The 15,043-nt window shown below is 35.7% G+C and overlaps 1 protein-coding gene across 1 annotated transcript; it reads right to left on the bottom strand.

Moving 5' to 3' along the window:
* Window positions 1–11,488: 11,488 nt before the first annotated feature.
* On the bottom strand, window positions 11,489–12,249 carry LOC129004949 (protein mago nashi homolog). The gene has a single exon (XM_054433669.1). It carries the CDS (start codon window positions 12,105–12,107, stop codon window positions 11,667–11,669), a length of 441 nt encoding a protein of 146 aa, XP_054289644.1. The 5' UTR covers window positions 12,108–12,249; the 3' UTR covers window positions 11,489–11,666.
* Between the last annotated feature and the right edge of the window lie 2,794 nt (window positions 12,250–15,043).

Below are 15,043 nucleotides of genomic sequence, written 5' to 3'. Positions count from 1 at the left end.
AATAACTAAGCTAAACTAGTTTGTATACAATATGCTATAAGAATGGAATGGTTATTTGTTCACGTCACTCTTCTCAACGTAATTTAATATGACCATGAAAAGAAGTTAATGTATTTCATTTTTGTTCATTCAAACATAATATGCATTATTGTTTATTCGGTAACAAATTATGAACAGCTATTACTGGCAAAGGTGGACAAAATACCTGTTGTAAAATTTAGTTTGTAGGTATCTGGTATAAAGTATTTCACAGTTTGTCAAAGTTTTAACCTTTGTGAATTTAAGCTAACCCATGAACAGTTAGTACTTGGGAAGGTTAAGCAAATATTAATGAATAACGTATAAAGAAGTCTGTTAGGCCTCTCGCACATTACTCGGAATGGCCTTAATTTGCAGTTTCTTAGAATATCCTTTCACAACAAGCAATTCATTAGATGTCGGGTAACTTGGTTCAGTTCACTTTTGTGTGATTCCCCTCTAATATCCAACATAACTATTGTTTTGATTTTACTTGGTAATCACAATAGACAAGCTCCTGGGTGAAATAGAGGGGAGGGGGTACAATTCCGGGCCGTACATCTTCTTCTGCGGTCACCAGGGGGTACAATTCCAGGGGGGTACGATTCCGGTCCTATAAGAAGGGCTAGACTGACGGGGGGTACAATTCCAGGGGGGTACAATTCCACCCCGTACACTGGCCAAATAAAAGTGAGTTCTAACTGAGGGGTACAATTCCGGTCCGTACAGTTTTTTAGATGCCAGTGGATTTAATCAAACCACTCGTGCATAACAGTGAGCGCGTTCTGGGAACATGTACCGGTGCACCGGTGCAAAAAATGTGTCGTTCTGGGAGACCGGTGAGTTAACCTAGCAGACAGCTATTTCCTCTTTTTCCTCCACAAGAATCTGCACCAGTACATGTTCCCAGAACGCGCCCAATTTCAAAGTTTTATGAGGGGGGTACAATATCTGTACACAACCTAAAACTAAATAAAGACAAATGTAAGTTTTTTCAAACACAAATCGATTACCTTGGACATACTATAGACCAAAATGGTCTACACAAGAACAAGGACAAAGTGGAAGCAATCTTAAAATCACCAAAACCGTCAAATGTATCAGAGCTACGAACATTCCTGGGCTTGACTAATTACTACCAGAAATTTATCCCCAACTTGAACACAATCTTGAATCCACTACACAATCTATTAAAGGCACACACTTAGTTCGTTTGGACCAGAGAATGTGATAAATGCGTTGAAAAAGTTAAGGCTGAGATAGCTAGTGACCGGGTCCTTGCTCATTTTGATGAAAATGAAACCTTAGTGCTAGCCACGGACGCTTCTCCAGTCGGATTAGGAATTGTTCTTTCTCACCGCTACAAAGATGGTACTGAACGGCCAATTTCATTCGCTTCTCGATCTCTCACTGCAAGTGAGAAAAAGTACAGTCAGATAGACAAAGAGGCACTGGCGATTTACTGGGGATTGAAGAAGTTCTACCAGTATTGTTATGGCAGAAAGTTTATCCTTGTAACAGATCATAAGCCACTTGTTTCAATCTTTGACCCATACAGAACCTTACCTACTATGACTGCCACACGTATTTTCAATTACGCTCACTTCCTCTCTGGCTTTGATTATACTATTGAATATAGGAACACCAAATCACATGGTAATGCAGACTACATGTCTCGCTTTCCTAATGAGCATCCACCGACAAATCAAATCGATCAACATGAAGCCTTTTTCATTAATCAAATTGAATCAATGCCTGTAACACATGAAAATATTGCAAATGAAACATCAAACGACAATGACCTAAAACCCCTTTTGAAAGCACTTCAAGATGGCACGGATTTAGAACATATTGGCTTGAAGAATAATGAGTATTCACTTCATGATGGCTAAATTTTTCGTGGTTCCAGAGTAGTAATTCCTGAAAAACTACAAGGAAAAGTACTCAATGAACTTCATTTAGGACACTTAGGAGTTGTGAAAATGAAAAATCTTGCAAGAAGTTTTTGTTACTGGAAACACATTGACCGTAACATAGAAGATCTAGCAAAGTCTTGTCGTCCATGCTGTTTGAAGCAGAATCTTCCTGAAAAAGTAGATGTCCATCCTTGGCTGGTTCCATCAGGACCTTGGCAACGAATACACATCAACTTTGCAGGTCCAATTTATGGGCAATACCTTTTTGTTATCGTTGACGCCTATTCAAAGTGGGTTGAAGTCATACCAACCAAAACTACAACATCTAATTGGCGCATTCAACAGCTCAGGAAACTCTTCTCTACCTTTGGTTACCCGTTCACGTTAGTCTCTGACAATGGCCCTAACTTCACATCATCTATTTTCAACCAATTTCTACAAGCTTGTGGCGTCACACACAAATTCTCTGCCCCCTATCACCCTGCAACCAACGGACAAGCAGAGAGATTTGTTCGGACTGTAAAGAAACAGTTAATAGCAATGGAGAATGATGGAGGAGATTTACACTTCAAAATAAATCACATGCTAATGTCACTAAGGAATGCCACAAATGCTACAGGGTCCTCGGCATATGAACTTATGTTTGGGAGACGAATAAGGACAAGGCTGGATCTTATGAAGAGACCCCAAGATCACACAGAAATGCCTGACGGATGTACTAAAATCAAAAGAGAGTTTCGGGTGGGGGACAGGGTTCAGGTGCGCAATTTCGGAAAAGATGGAAAGTGGAAATTTGGAAACATAAGAAGGAGAGAAGGATTGGTGCATTATCAAATCGAGATGGACAATGGACAGGTTTGGAGAAGGCACATTAACCACATTCGGCCGTGTAAATTTGAGGGGGAGGATTAATAAGGAGTTGTCATCAACATATGATTCCTTAACAGACATGGTTTATGTTATTGTTTTTAATGTTTATGTTTGTGTTTATATATTTTTCATTCAGTTAAAATGGTTGAATAAAATGGGTTGTACATTCTCTTGTATCTTGTTATTATATAATTTAAGGACTTGATAGTTAGGTTAGGTTATAACAGTTTAATTTTAAAATACTAAATTTTAAAATTGATTTTATAATTAAAAATTATAAGTAAGTGGTTTCATTTTTATCTTATATATTTTTTATATCATCAGCAAGTTTGGTTGGTTAGGTTAGGTTATGACAGTAATTTAAATTGTTCAACTTAGCGGCGAACGCTGACACTATGTTAGCCATCGTCCCTCCCGTGTGCCCCACCGAATAATTTATTTGGGTACACTTCCATATCTGTTGGGACAAACAACCGAATGAAAATATCGATTGATATATCGATTATTCGATATATCGTTTGGTTAGTTAGGTAAGGTTGACCTAACCTAACCAACCAAACGATATATCAAGTCAAACAATCAAATAATCAATATTACTCATTCGGTTGTTTGTGCCAACAGATATGGAAGTGTACCCATTTATTTTGCAATTAATTAATGCATTGAAATTAATACAAAACAAAAGGTATGGGTGATTTATTTAATACAAAATGTTTTGTTGGTAATTCAAATAAATCCTTGGTCCTCTGTTGTTCGTACTATACATAAACGACTTGAGCTCAGTCCTCACAAACTGTAAATACCACATGTATGCTGATGACTTACAGATTTATACACATTTTTCACCCAAACAGATCAATGAAAGTGTTCAGAGAGTGAATGAAGATATTGAGAAAATCATTACTTGGACTAATAAACACGGACTCAGACTCAATCACGAAAAAACTAAACCTATCATAATTTGTCATCCACGGTTACGAAACTCAATTGACTTTCTTACGACAAATCCAATAAATATAAATGGAACAGCTTTGCTTTACTGTGACAAGGTCAAAAACCTAGGACTTACTATGAACTCGACACTTACTTGGGGCGATGCAGTCTTAGACATCCGTAAAAAGGTGTTTGCATCAATCCACACACTTAAAAAATTACAAAACTTTTTGCCAATGCACATAAAAATACATCTCGTCAAATCACTTGTCTTCCCCCACTTCACTTACTGCAACTCTGTGATCAATGACATGACTGTAAACCTCGCTGATGCTCTCCAACGCGCTCAGAATTACTGCTTGAGATTCATTTATGATCTGAGACGCAGTGAGCGTATCACGCCTTACTACATTAATTCTAAACTATTAAAGCTATGTGACCTTAGATCAATTAAAATCCTTTTGCTAACCTATTCAATAATAAAATCAAATTTTCCAAAATATTTTGTAGATGATTTTAGGTTTGTAGCTGAAGAAAGTGCTAGATTTTCACGCTATGCTTCATTGACTTTGCGTATGCCTCATCATAGGACTGCAGTTTACGACGGGGCGTTTGTTGTGACCGCTTGCCGACTTTGGAATGACCTCCCCTTAGCCATCAAATCCCTTGATAACCGTTCCCGGTTTGTGGCAGCGCTAAAAAATATGTATTTTGAACGTATGGCCATGGTTGGTTTGTCCTAGGGGCTTGTACGCGTGGTTGGTCACTGACAGATGTGCTTGGTGTGTGTGTGTGTGTGTGTGAGAGAGAGAGAGAGAGAGAGAGAGAGGGAAAGAGGAAGATTATTTTTGTACAGTTTAAAATGTAAGTTATTTTCTTTTGTTTAAGTTTCTGTATCCATGAGTTAGATTTTGTTTTTGTTGTATATTAATGTAATTGGTAAAATATGTGTGTTATATTTATGACAGGTTAAGTGTAAGAAAGGGCCATGTGGCCCTAACTTTTGCCTGGATAAATAAATAATATTTCATTTCATTTCATTTCAAATAATGTCACCCGGTGTAGTAAGTCTCTAGAAAACTGTTCCAATAAGCGGCAGGGTGTCAGTAGATACCAAAGTGGATATCATACCGTATTATCCCAGTAGTGTATGGTTTAGAAACTTTGGCACTGACCAAGGAACGGAAAAACTTTATTGCTGGGTTTGAGAAATACAGTGCAGAGAAAATATACGGGCCATTTATGAAAATAGAGATACAAAAGAACAGAGAGCCAAGAGGAATATTTAAAAACCTATATATGCGTGGAGGAGAAAAGAAACGTTAAATTTTAAAAATGTATCCCAATGAGTACCACAATAAGACGACCACTTGGAGGACCAAGCAATGAAAGGATTCTCCAGGCTAGGATCAACATTAGGAAAGGCAAGGGACAGAAGAGAATGGGAGGCCTCTTAAGGTTTCAGTGGCCACTTAGGTAAAATAAGGTACGGTAAGTGATAATATGTAATTAAAAGTGGTATGTAGCTGCTGTGCTTGAAACCAGTGTGTGTGTGAATCGACCACCAATCTCACTTCCAAGGTTTTTAAAATTTACACAATTGCTGTTTAGTTGTAAAATTGTCGGATTTAAAATGCATACCTATCATATTTATAGGCCTATAATCGGATGAATGAAATAGAGATGGTCACGTAGTATTAGTTTACAAGATAATTTTCCCTACTCAAACCACCAGAATTTTTCTTTATAAGTATAAACTAGCTGTTCTGAATTATATTTATTCATATTTAATCGACTACTTGATTCCCGTACGTAGGACGGGCCAACAGCTAGTCTAAATTATTAAAAGAATTGGATTTTTGTGTGCCCCAAATCGACCACTAAATATTTATTTTTATGGGTATATTGGGTATCAATTTAAAGCTCTTATCCTCTAGATATGCCTTTTAGCGAATTTCCCATATAGGGAATAAGCTATTACCGTAGTACTCATGGTAAGACCTGGACGCGGGACCGATTTTTTTTTTCGTTTTGAGGTCCCTAGAGGCCAAAAACACCATTCATTCAAATTCATATATATATATATATATATATTTATATATTTATATATATATATACACTAGCTGACCCGGCGAACTTCGTATCGCCTAAGTTATAGGTTTCCCCTAAGACAGACCGATGGAAAGAAAGTACCGTTACGTTTAATTTTCAAGATGATCTCGTTCGCATCGCTCAATCACGTCCTGGTTGAAGTTCGTTCGCTACACTCACTCACCTTTGGGTTGGAGCTCGTTCGCTACGCTCACTCACCTTTAGGTTGGAGCTCGTTCGCTGCGCTCACTTGCCTTCAGGTTAGCTCGTTCGCTACGCTAACTCGCCTCCAGGTTGAAGATCGTTCGCTACGCTCACTCACCTTTGGGTTGGAGATCGTTCGCTACGCTCACTCACCTTTAGGTTGCAGCTCGTTCGCTGCGCTCACTTGCCTTCAGGTTAGCTCGTTCGCTACGGTCACTCGCCTCCAGGTTGAAGTTCGTTCGCTACGCTCACTCACCTTTTGGTTGCAAATTAGCTGTTGTCATAAATGTAAAAGAAATAATAGTGCTGCACCCTGTTGGTAATCCTTGTAACTTTAATGCTATTAAACATCATAGAACAGAACCAACTTGTTTAATTGAAACAGCTGTTAAGATTCATTAATTCCATTTCTCATAAGGTTAACATGGGAAACTCCAGAGCCACTGGGGCGGAGCCCTTATAAAAATTTCGAAACGGGAAATAGTTTACGTCCGATTCGCATACCTACAGAATTTACACACCAAATTTCATAACGATCGGTGAAGTCGTTCCGGAGGAGTTAGCAGACAAACACTGTGACAGGAGAATTTTATATATTAGATATGTGTCCGTTAGCACGATAACTCAAGCAAAAATGATCCGATTTTGATGAAATTTGGTACAAACGTGTAAACCTACGTTTATTCGAACGAGTTCGCGATCCAGCATGATCGGACTATGGGAACGAGGGTTTACGGGGGGTTTTATGGGGTAAAAATAGGTTTTTCCCATTTTTGACCCAAAAAACATAAAATTTGGCAATTTTTTTCCAAACCATTTTGTAGAGCTTAAAAAACAAATAATTTAGTATATTGAAGCGTTATTATGCGCCTAATGGTTACGGAGAAAATTCCAAAAAATTGTAAATTTAAAATTCCCATGTTATTCTTATGGAGAATAAGTAAACTGTTGTAGTTTGCTTGTTTATGAACATATTTTGATCAAATTTGGAAAACGTTTTTATTTCTTACTAACTATTAACATTTTACAAAAAAAAAAAAAACAGTTTTACCCTCCCTGATGCAGCAAACCTAAGTACTTGTTAAACTAATTCTATTTAAATCAGTGTACATCCAATCAGTCAAATGGAAATTCGCTTAGTCTGCAGGTTTGCTGCGGCGGGGGTATTTTTAGATCTCGTGAAAACCCTTTGTCCTACAGGCTTTTAAAATTTCAGAGTTTGTGCATAATTCTGTTGTCAATCATCTGAACTGTTTCAAGCTTACATTTGTTTACATGAAAACAGATGGCCATGATCGAATTTTGTTTACATCCATAGGGATATTGGGTTATCTGTATGTAGTTGGTGATGTTTCAGTGAATTCAAGTAAAATATTATAATGCTATCTGTATAAAATGTAAAGAAGAAAATGACTTACGTTGGATTTTGTGTTGTGATAAGATTTTTTGTTTTCATAGTACTAGATAACCTGTTGCTCGAAATTGAACAAAACTGCAACTTGTAAATAAAAAAATAAACAACAAAACATAAACAGCAAGACCTCAATCAAAGAGTAATTCTAAAGTCTAAGACTGATTATAGAAGTATGAAAAATATTACGTTATAACAAATTATAAAACTAACCTACAATATATTTAAATATATTGATTTTTAATCATAGAAAACCCATATGAAAAATGATTTTTATGTTGGTTGTTCACCTATTTTGCTTGAAACTTGTCCAATTTGAATAACTAATAGCTTAAATGAAAGCCGGTATTTCACTGAAGGTTCTTAGACCGAAATATGTAGGACTATATAATTATAACTGGTGAAATACATCTTAAAATGAAGTAAGAATTCGAAAATGAATCAAATGATGTTTTTTGGTCGAGTAATACAGTAGGTAAATACATGCCGATGCTTGATGGCAAATCTTTGCTTGCATGCCTTCAATTTAAAAACCTCAATCATGAAAATTGGTCGAGTAGAAGAGCCAAATGAACTCAGAAAAGATAAACCAAATTTAACTCCCAAAAGGAATACATAGCCTAGAGGGCAAATTTTGTTTACGGATAATCCGAGTAGGATTATATATAAATGTATACCGATGCTTGATGGCAAATCTATGCGTTCATACTTTGAATTTGAGACTTAAATCATGAAAATCGGTCGGGTAGAAGAGCCAAACGAACTCGGAAAAAAAAACCAAATTTAACTCCCATAAGAAATACACGGAGAGCAAATTTCGTTTACGTACAAACCGACTGAGACTATAGATAATAATATGCCGATGCTTGATGGCAAATCTGTGCGTGCATACCTTCAATTTGAGACCTCAATCATGAAAATCGGTCGGGTAGAAGAACTAAACGAACTCGGAAAAGAAAAACCAAATTATTTTAATATATAAGATTTGCCAAGCTGTAAGTTACCAAGCACGTGTTTCTAACTCCGGTGTAAACGCAGCTTTATCAATTGAATTCTATGAGACATCAACATAAGTTGTATTTTTATTTTATGAACGAACGGTGGGTGTACGATTATTTGAGATGATCTGTATGGCCTACTTACCCTAGCTTATTCTCAACCTGGACCATTTATTAAAAGCCAATGATCAAGGCTATGTACCTACTTGTAAATTTAAACCTCATAAATTTAAACTTAAATTTTTCACAGCAGTAAATAAGTAAGTACCTAAGTAACCTAGCACAATGCTTCATGGAAAACAATTTAGAAATTAATGTAAAAAAAATTATGTAATTTTTAATCAGAGATAAAATTAAAAAAAGATTTCAACTTAAACATTTTAATTGATGATCAACATAGAAGAAGTAAAAACATCGGAATTCCTAGGACTTATTATAGACCAAAATTTAAATTTTAACTCACATATTGAGCACTTATGTAAAAAACTTTCCCAAATTATTTTTATACTAAGAAGATTGTCTATGTTCTGTAGGTAGGTAGTGAAGACGCATTACTCACTGTATATCATTCGTTAATTATTTCCAATATTAGATATGCAATAGCCTATAGGCCAGGTATCTATCTATATATTAATAGGCAAGCATGTTTCTTTAAAACCTTTTTTCTCAGCTCGTGTGCATCGTAGGGAAAATCTACGCATACCGTTGGAAAGCTATTTTCCTGTAGGTGTGCAGAATCCCTTTATAAATTTAAATAGGCTCAAAGATAAGCACAAAAAATGAGTTTAAAAATTTGAAAAAATTAACATGGATCTTATGCGTTGCTATGCTGGTTACGAAATAACAACGAAATATAAACAGAAAATCAAAACAAATGGAGGAAACTCCAATCACATGTTTTATTTACAGTGTGGGGTGAAAATAGATAAGTGAGTACATTACATATTTTTGGTCGAGTCTCGACCACTGGACGACCTCTCGTTTACCTTATTATATGGGGCTCAACTTCATCAAAAACTAAACAAATATTTAAATTACAAAAGTCTGCATTGAGAATTATTTTCAAATTAAAACCACACCAATCCTGTAAAAGAGTATTTTTTTAAATTACCAATTTATGACCTTTTACTCAATATATATTTATGAAACATTACTATTTTTAAAGAACAATTTTGAGAAATTCTGGAAAATTATTAATTACCTATGTGAGAAGAATTATGATTTGAGAAAATTACAAATATTTCATTCTACTTTCCACCAAACAAAGTTTTATGAAAAACATCTTTATCACAACGGAAGAAAATTATTTAACAAACTACCAACTAATATTCAAAACCTAAAATTAAAACAATACAAAAGAAAAGTTAAAAGAAATCTTTACTGAAAGTCCAATCATCTACTCTCTATTGAAGACTTTAAAGGAAAAATGCATCAAAATTTAAAGTTTTATTTAATACTAAACCTAATTGTACTGTTGATACAATTTATATTGTCAAGACAATAAAGTATTTAAACTAACAATTTGGTTCATTATAACCTAAAAACATTTCATTCCTTATCTAACCTAACTTCAAAACAATACAGCCCCAAATTCACATAAAAAGTATAACCTACCATTCTCATGTGCCTAAATAAGACAACCTTAAAACAAATTTTTGGGTGAAATTAAGTTATCCGTTTGCTCAAAAAGTACCCAGCAGAAAAAAGTGCTTAAAATTGCCTAGCCTAATTTAGTCAAATAAACAAAAAGATGTCAAAAATCGCAAGAGTAGCTTAATTTTATAAATACGATAAGTTACTTTTTGATCATTTATACACTAAGTTTATTTTAATTCAACCTTTTTAACTTGTTTATAAGAGGTATGGGTAACTGTTTTAACATTTAGGTAGGGTAGGCCTAATATTTATTCCGAAAGTGTGATGTGCTTGTTCAAAGCCTGAATAACTTAATTTTTTACTGTGTCTAGCCAAAGCAACACTAAATAAACGTTTGGCCACTTCATCAAGAGCCTACTGAAGACACTCAAACTAACTTAACCAAATATGTTAAACAAAACGTTTGTAAAATCACGTAAGTAGCTTAAGTTCCTAATAACCAAGTGTTGTGCCTTAATGTTAACTTAATGGTTGTGTTTTAAGCTTATCCATTAAGCTTATAGGCCCTAGGTAAGTTACTGTACTAGCAATGCCACATAAAATAACATGTCATCACTGTGTTCCACTTCTGAACCCCAACTTAATTGTTATCTAAGTTAGTGTATCCGTTAGGCTAAGTTAGCCTTTATTTATTATAACTGGCTGAGTGGTTAAAGTGCTTGTCCAACAGTCAAAAAGGTCACCGGTTGATCCTGAGAATAGGTTTTAAAAGTCATAGACAAAAAGAATTAAATATAGACTCAGCCATGCTGCAGTTACCATAGGTTCTGGCTCACACCGCTGGGAGCGCCGTGTAGTTAAAGTAGCGCGTACGCCATGGGTACACTTCCATATTTGTTGGCACAAACAACCGAATGAGTAATATTGATTATTCGATTGTTTAGTTCGATATATCGTTTGGTTAGTTAGGTTAGGTTAACCTTATCTAACTAACCAAACGATATATCGAACAATCGATATATCGATTGATATTTTCATTCGGTTGTTTGTGCCAACAGATATGGAAGTGTACCCTACGCCATAACTACATGGCGCTCCCAGGGGTGTGTGCCAGAACCTGTGGTAACTACAGAACATCTGTCGGTCTATACCTATTTAATTCTTTTTATCCATGGTTAAGTATAGTAGCCAGGCCTAATTGAGTGTTAGAAACTGGACGAGCTGTCCCTGATCTTAGATAACTTACTGACTAAAGTAACAGCTGATCTTAGTGAGTAACGAAATTACAGAGATCATCTCACATTCTGCATTCATCCTTCACTCATATTTTGGTTGAAATGTACACCCAGGCTGCGTCCCCATCTCAAATACTTGACGAGATGATGATTATTGATGTATCCAGGCTATCAAAAGGATTATAAGTTAGGCATTTATTAAATGAAAATATAGGCTAATTAAGAATGGAATCTTTATTTGACATTTAAGCCCAGCCTAAGTTACTGTTTTTAAGCAGAATTTTCAAAATGAGTAAGCTTAACCAAGAACAATTTGAGACATAACAGTTAGAATCAAAAGGTGAACATAGATACCATAACTTACACATAAATATTGTGGTCTTGAATTAACTCTTTAGATTGGCTTTATTTTGAAGTGCAGTCCAATGAGGGAAAATACCAGACACTTCAAATCTTGAACCAAATAGTAAAAGCACCTTAGTCCTTCAGGGTCCCTGGAGTTATTTACATCAACTAGAGAGCCAGTTTTTGATGTTGTGAAGGAAATGTGTTCATCGCCGATGACGATCTCTAGTTCTTGTCTACCCACTCGGTCCGGCTGAGGCCACAGTGAATCGTCCTCCTGCATTATTTCAGAGTCATGTATGATGCGTTTAAGCTCGTCCATCACACAGTTGTGAACATAGGCTTCTTTGCGAATCATTGTATCATTTTTATAGTTAGAATTATTGGCATACCTCAACTTGCCATCAGGTCGGAATTCGAACTCCAAAAATTCGTGACCAAACTTCCCTTTATGTCCTACATAGTATCGGATATAAAAGTCAGTGGACATTATGAATCCCTGATAACTTAACTTTAAAATCACTGTTGAGTTCTCAGCGAAAACTGTTAATGTTCTAAACAGACTCAAAATCAATTATGACACACAAATACCAAACTAACTAACCTCAACCCAGCGTCCAGACTACAGAGGGGACAGGGGAGAGGCTTCGTTCTTCTTCTTCTTAGGTACGAGCGAGACCGGTGGGGCACACGGGAGGGACTAAGGCTAACATATCTTGTAGTGTCAGCGTTCGCCGCTAGGACTGCTAAGTTGAAAAAATGTAAATTAACTTTTAATTTTTTGTTATAAAATTAACTTTTTATTTATAAAATTAATTTTTAATTTTTAAAATTAAACTGTCATAACATAACCTAACCAACCAGACTTGCTGATAATATAAAAACTATATAAGATAAAAATCTAATTAATGATTACTTATAATTTTTAATTAATTATAAAATTAATTTTAAAATTTAGTATTATAAAATTAAACTGTCATAACCTAACCTAACCAACCAAACTTGCTGATATGAAAAATTTGTTGACAAAAAGTTAGTGTTGCCGGCGGGTTTCGAACCCCGGACCTCCTGAACACCAATCCGAAACGCTACCAACTATGCCACGAACGCCGCTGCAATCACTTCGTTTCGTTACGGTAATCGTGTCGCCTCAAGAGAAGACATTAACCACTAGAGATATGACGTCACTACACCTTTAGCCTTAGTCCCTTCCGTGTGCCCATTCCCGAGCGAGACCGTTCACGGATGACCACAACCCCCCCGAAACGGCACACGGAAGATTTCTCAGGTGCCGTTTGACGTCACTAACTGCTGACGTCACTTTGAGGGAACACCAATACCGCAACGATACGGTTTTGAGCCATCGGCCTCGGTAGTGCAGTGGATAGCGTTGCGGGCTGATAAGCCGAATGTTCCGAGTTCAAATCCCGCCGGCAGCATTAACTTTTTACTAACAATTTTTTCATATCAGCAAGTTTGGTTAGGTTATGACAGTTTAATTTTATAATTAAAAAAATATAAAATTGAATTTTAGGCAATTATAATGTTATTTTATGAACAAAACTATTTTTTAGATTAGTAAACCTTTATATGATTTTTCCATTATCAGCACGTTTGGTTAGTTTGGTTAGGTTATGACAGTTTAATTTAATAATAGAAAATTATAAAATTGTCTGTTTCTTCAGACGCAGCAGTTAGTGACGTCAGCAGTAGTGACGTCAAACGGCACCTGAGAAATCTTCCGTGTGCCCCACCGCAACCCCCCGCCACCGCGCCGTGGGACAGCGGAATTGGAATCGGAACGGTACATCGATGCGCGGCTTCTTCTTCTTCAAATCCCAAGCCTCCTCAGTCCACAGTCCTCATTAGAACAAAGGGGACAGCTCACTTACTCTACAGATCATAGACTATACGAGCTTCATAAATAATATTGAAGGTTCACTTGCACTACAGGCTCGTATACTATACGAGCCTATCGAAAATAAAAAATAAATGAAGAGGGTTCACTTACTCTACAAATCATTGTGCCTATAAGCCTCGTGTATTATATTTAAAAATACAGTAGGAAGGTTCGCTTACTCTACAGATCATAGTGACTATGAGCCAAGCGTACGAATTATTTGATAATTCAGGAATCGGCTCGTATAGTATACGAGCCAAAATCATGAATCAATATAAATTATAGGAATACTAGGCTCGTATACTATACGAGCCTGCAGAAAAATATTAGATGGCTCACTTACACTACAGATCATTGGCACAATGAGCTGTAGAGTAAGTGAACCCTCTTCAATATATTAGATGGTTCACTTACTCTACGGCTCATTTGGCTACTCGTTGCGCGGTTTGCGTTCGTGAAACTCTAGGCGCTATGCCCGGCTTTGACTGCTGCGACTGCCTACATAAGTGTATTGCATCACCTCAATTATTTATTAACACGAAATAAATAAGTATGCGCAAGTAAATTTATTACATTTTTGGACTGAATACTTCAAAAATAGAGGGAGCGTGACTTTAATGTTTTAATTTAATTAAACGTTATAGAATAAAACATATTTTGAGTAATATCAGGTAATATAATACACACTTGTATGATCCAGATACAGATCTACAGACAAAATCTGTGGTCCAATTTAGATTAAATTTGGTATCTGGCTTTATCCCCGAGTCACTAATTTTTTAAGCACGGGTTGAGAAATAATGGCAAAAATTTATAAAAACAGTTCACCGGTTTAACATATTTCTCAGTTATTGTGAGTTGCAAAATAAATTGTATACAAAAGCATTTGTGTACACAGAAAATATAGAGGACTAGATGTATACAGAAGATATATAAAAAAAACAATACGCATACAACTATCAACGTTTACTTATGTAAAATTAATGAATTTGTTGTATTGAGTATTTTTTACATTATGACAAAGCCTTAACAAAAAATATTTTTTTTAATGTTACTCTAAGAAGTTCTAGGGTGTTAAACTATATTGTAATTATCTTTTGTGGAAGATTCTGTCCACGATTAATGATTGCTAACAATTTAATACAAACAATTAAGTCTCTGTACGTGAAGACTAAATACCCCCGCCGCAGCAAACCAGCAACTAAGCGAATTTCCATTTGCCTGATTAGATTTACACTAAAATGTCTACTTAAAAATATAACATTTATTTCCTATTTAAATAGAATTAGTTTAACAAGTACTTAGGATTGCTGCATCAGGGAGGGTTAAACCATAGATAAAACATACTCCGTTAAACTGTTTTTTTATGTTAATAGTTGGTAAGAAATAAAAACATATTCCAAATTTTATCAAAATCCTAGCTGTTTGCCCGTTCTACGTACGGGAATCTTGTAGTAGGTTGAAACCTTATATTCAGAACAGGAGTTGGTTTGCATATTTAGTGTGCATTTTTCCAGATATGCTGG

The sequence above is a fragment of the Macrosteles quadrilineatus genome, unplaced genomic scaffold (assembly GCF_028750875.1).
Source record: "Macrosteles quadrilineatus isolate MER2022 unplaced genomic scaffold, UCM_ALF_1.0 Scaffold_13__1_contigs__length_4303367, whole genome shotgun sequence".
Classification (NCBI taxonomy): Eukaryota; Metazoa; Arthropoda; class Insecta; order Hemiptera; family Cicadellidae; genus Macrosteles; species Macrosteles quadrilineatus.
Note: the sequence above shows the minus strand (reverse complement) of the source record. Positions and strands in the feature narration are given on the sequence as shown.

Bases quoted from the DNA above. Each gene is read 5' to 3' on its own strand.
- LOC129004949 (XM_054433669.1), bottom strand. From the start codon at position 12,107: ATGTCCACTGACTTTTATATCCGATACTATGTAGGACATAAAGGGAAG.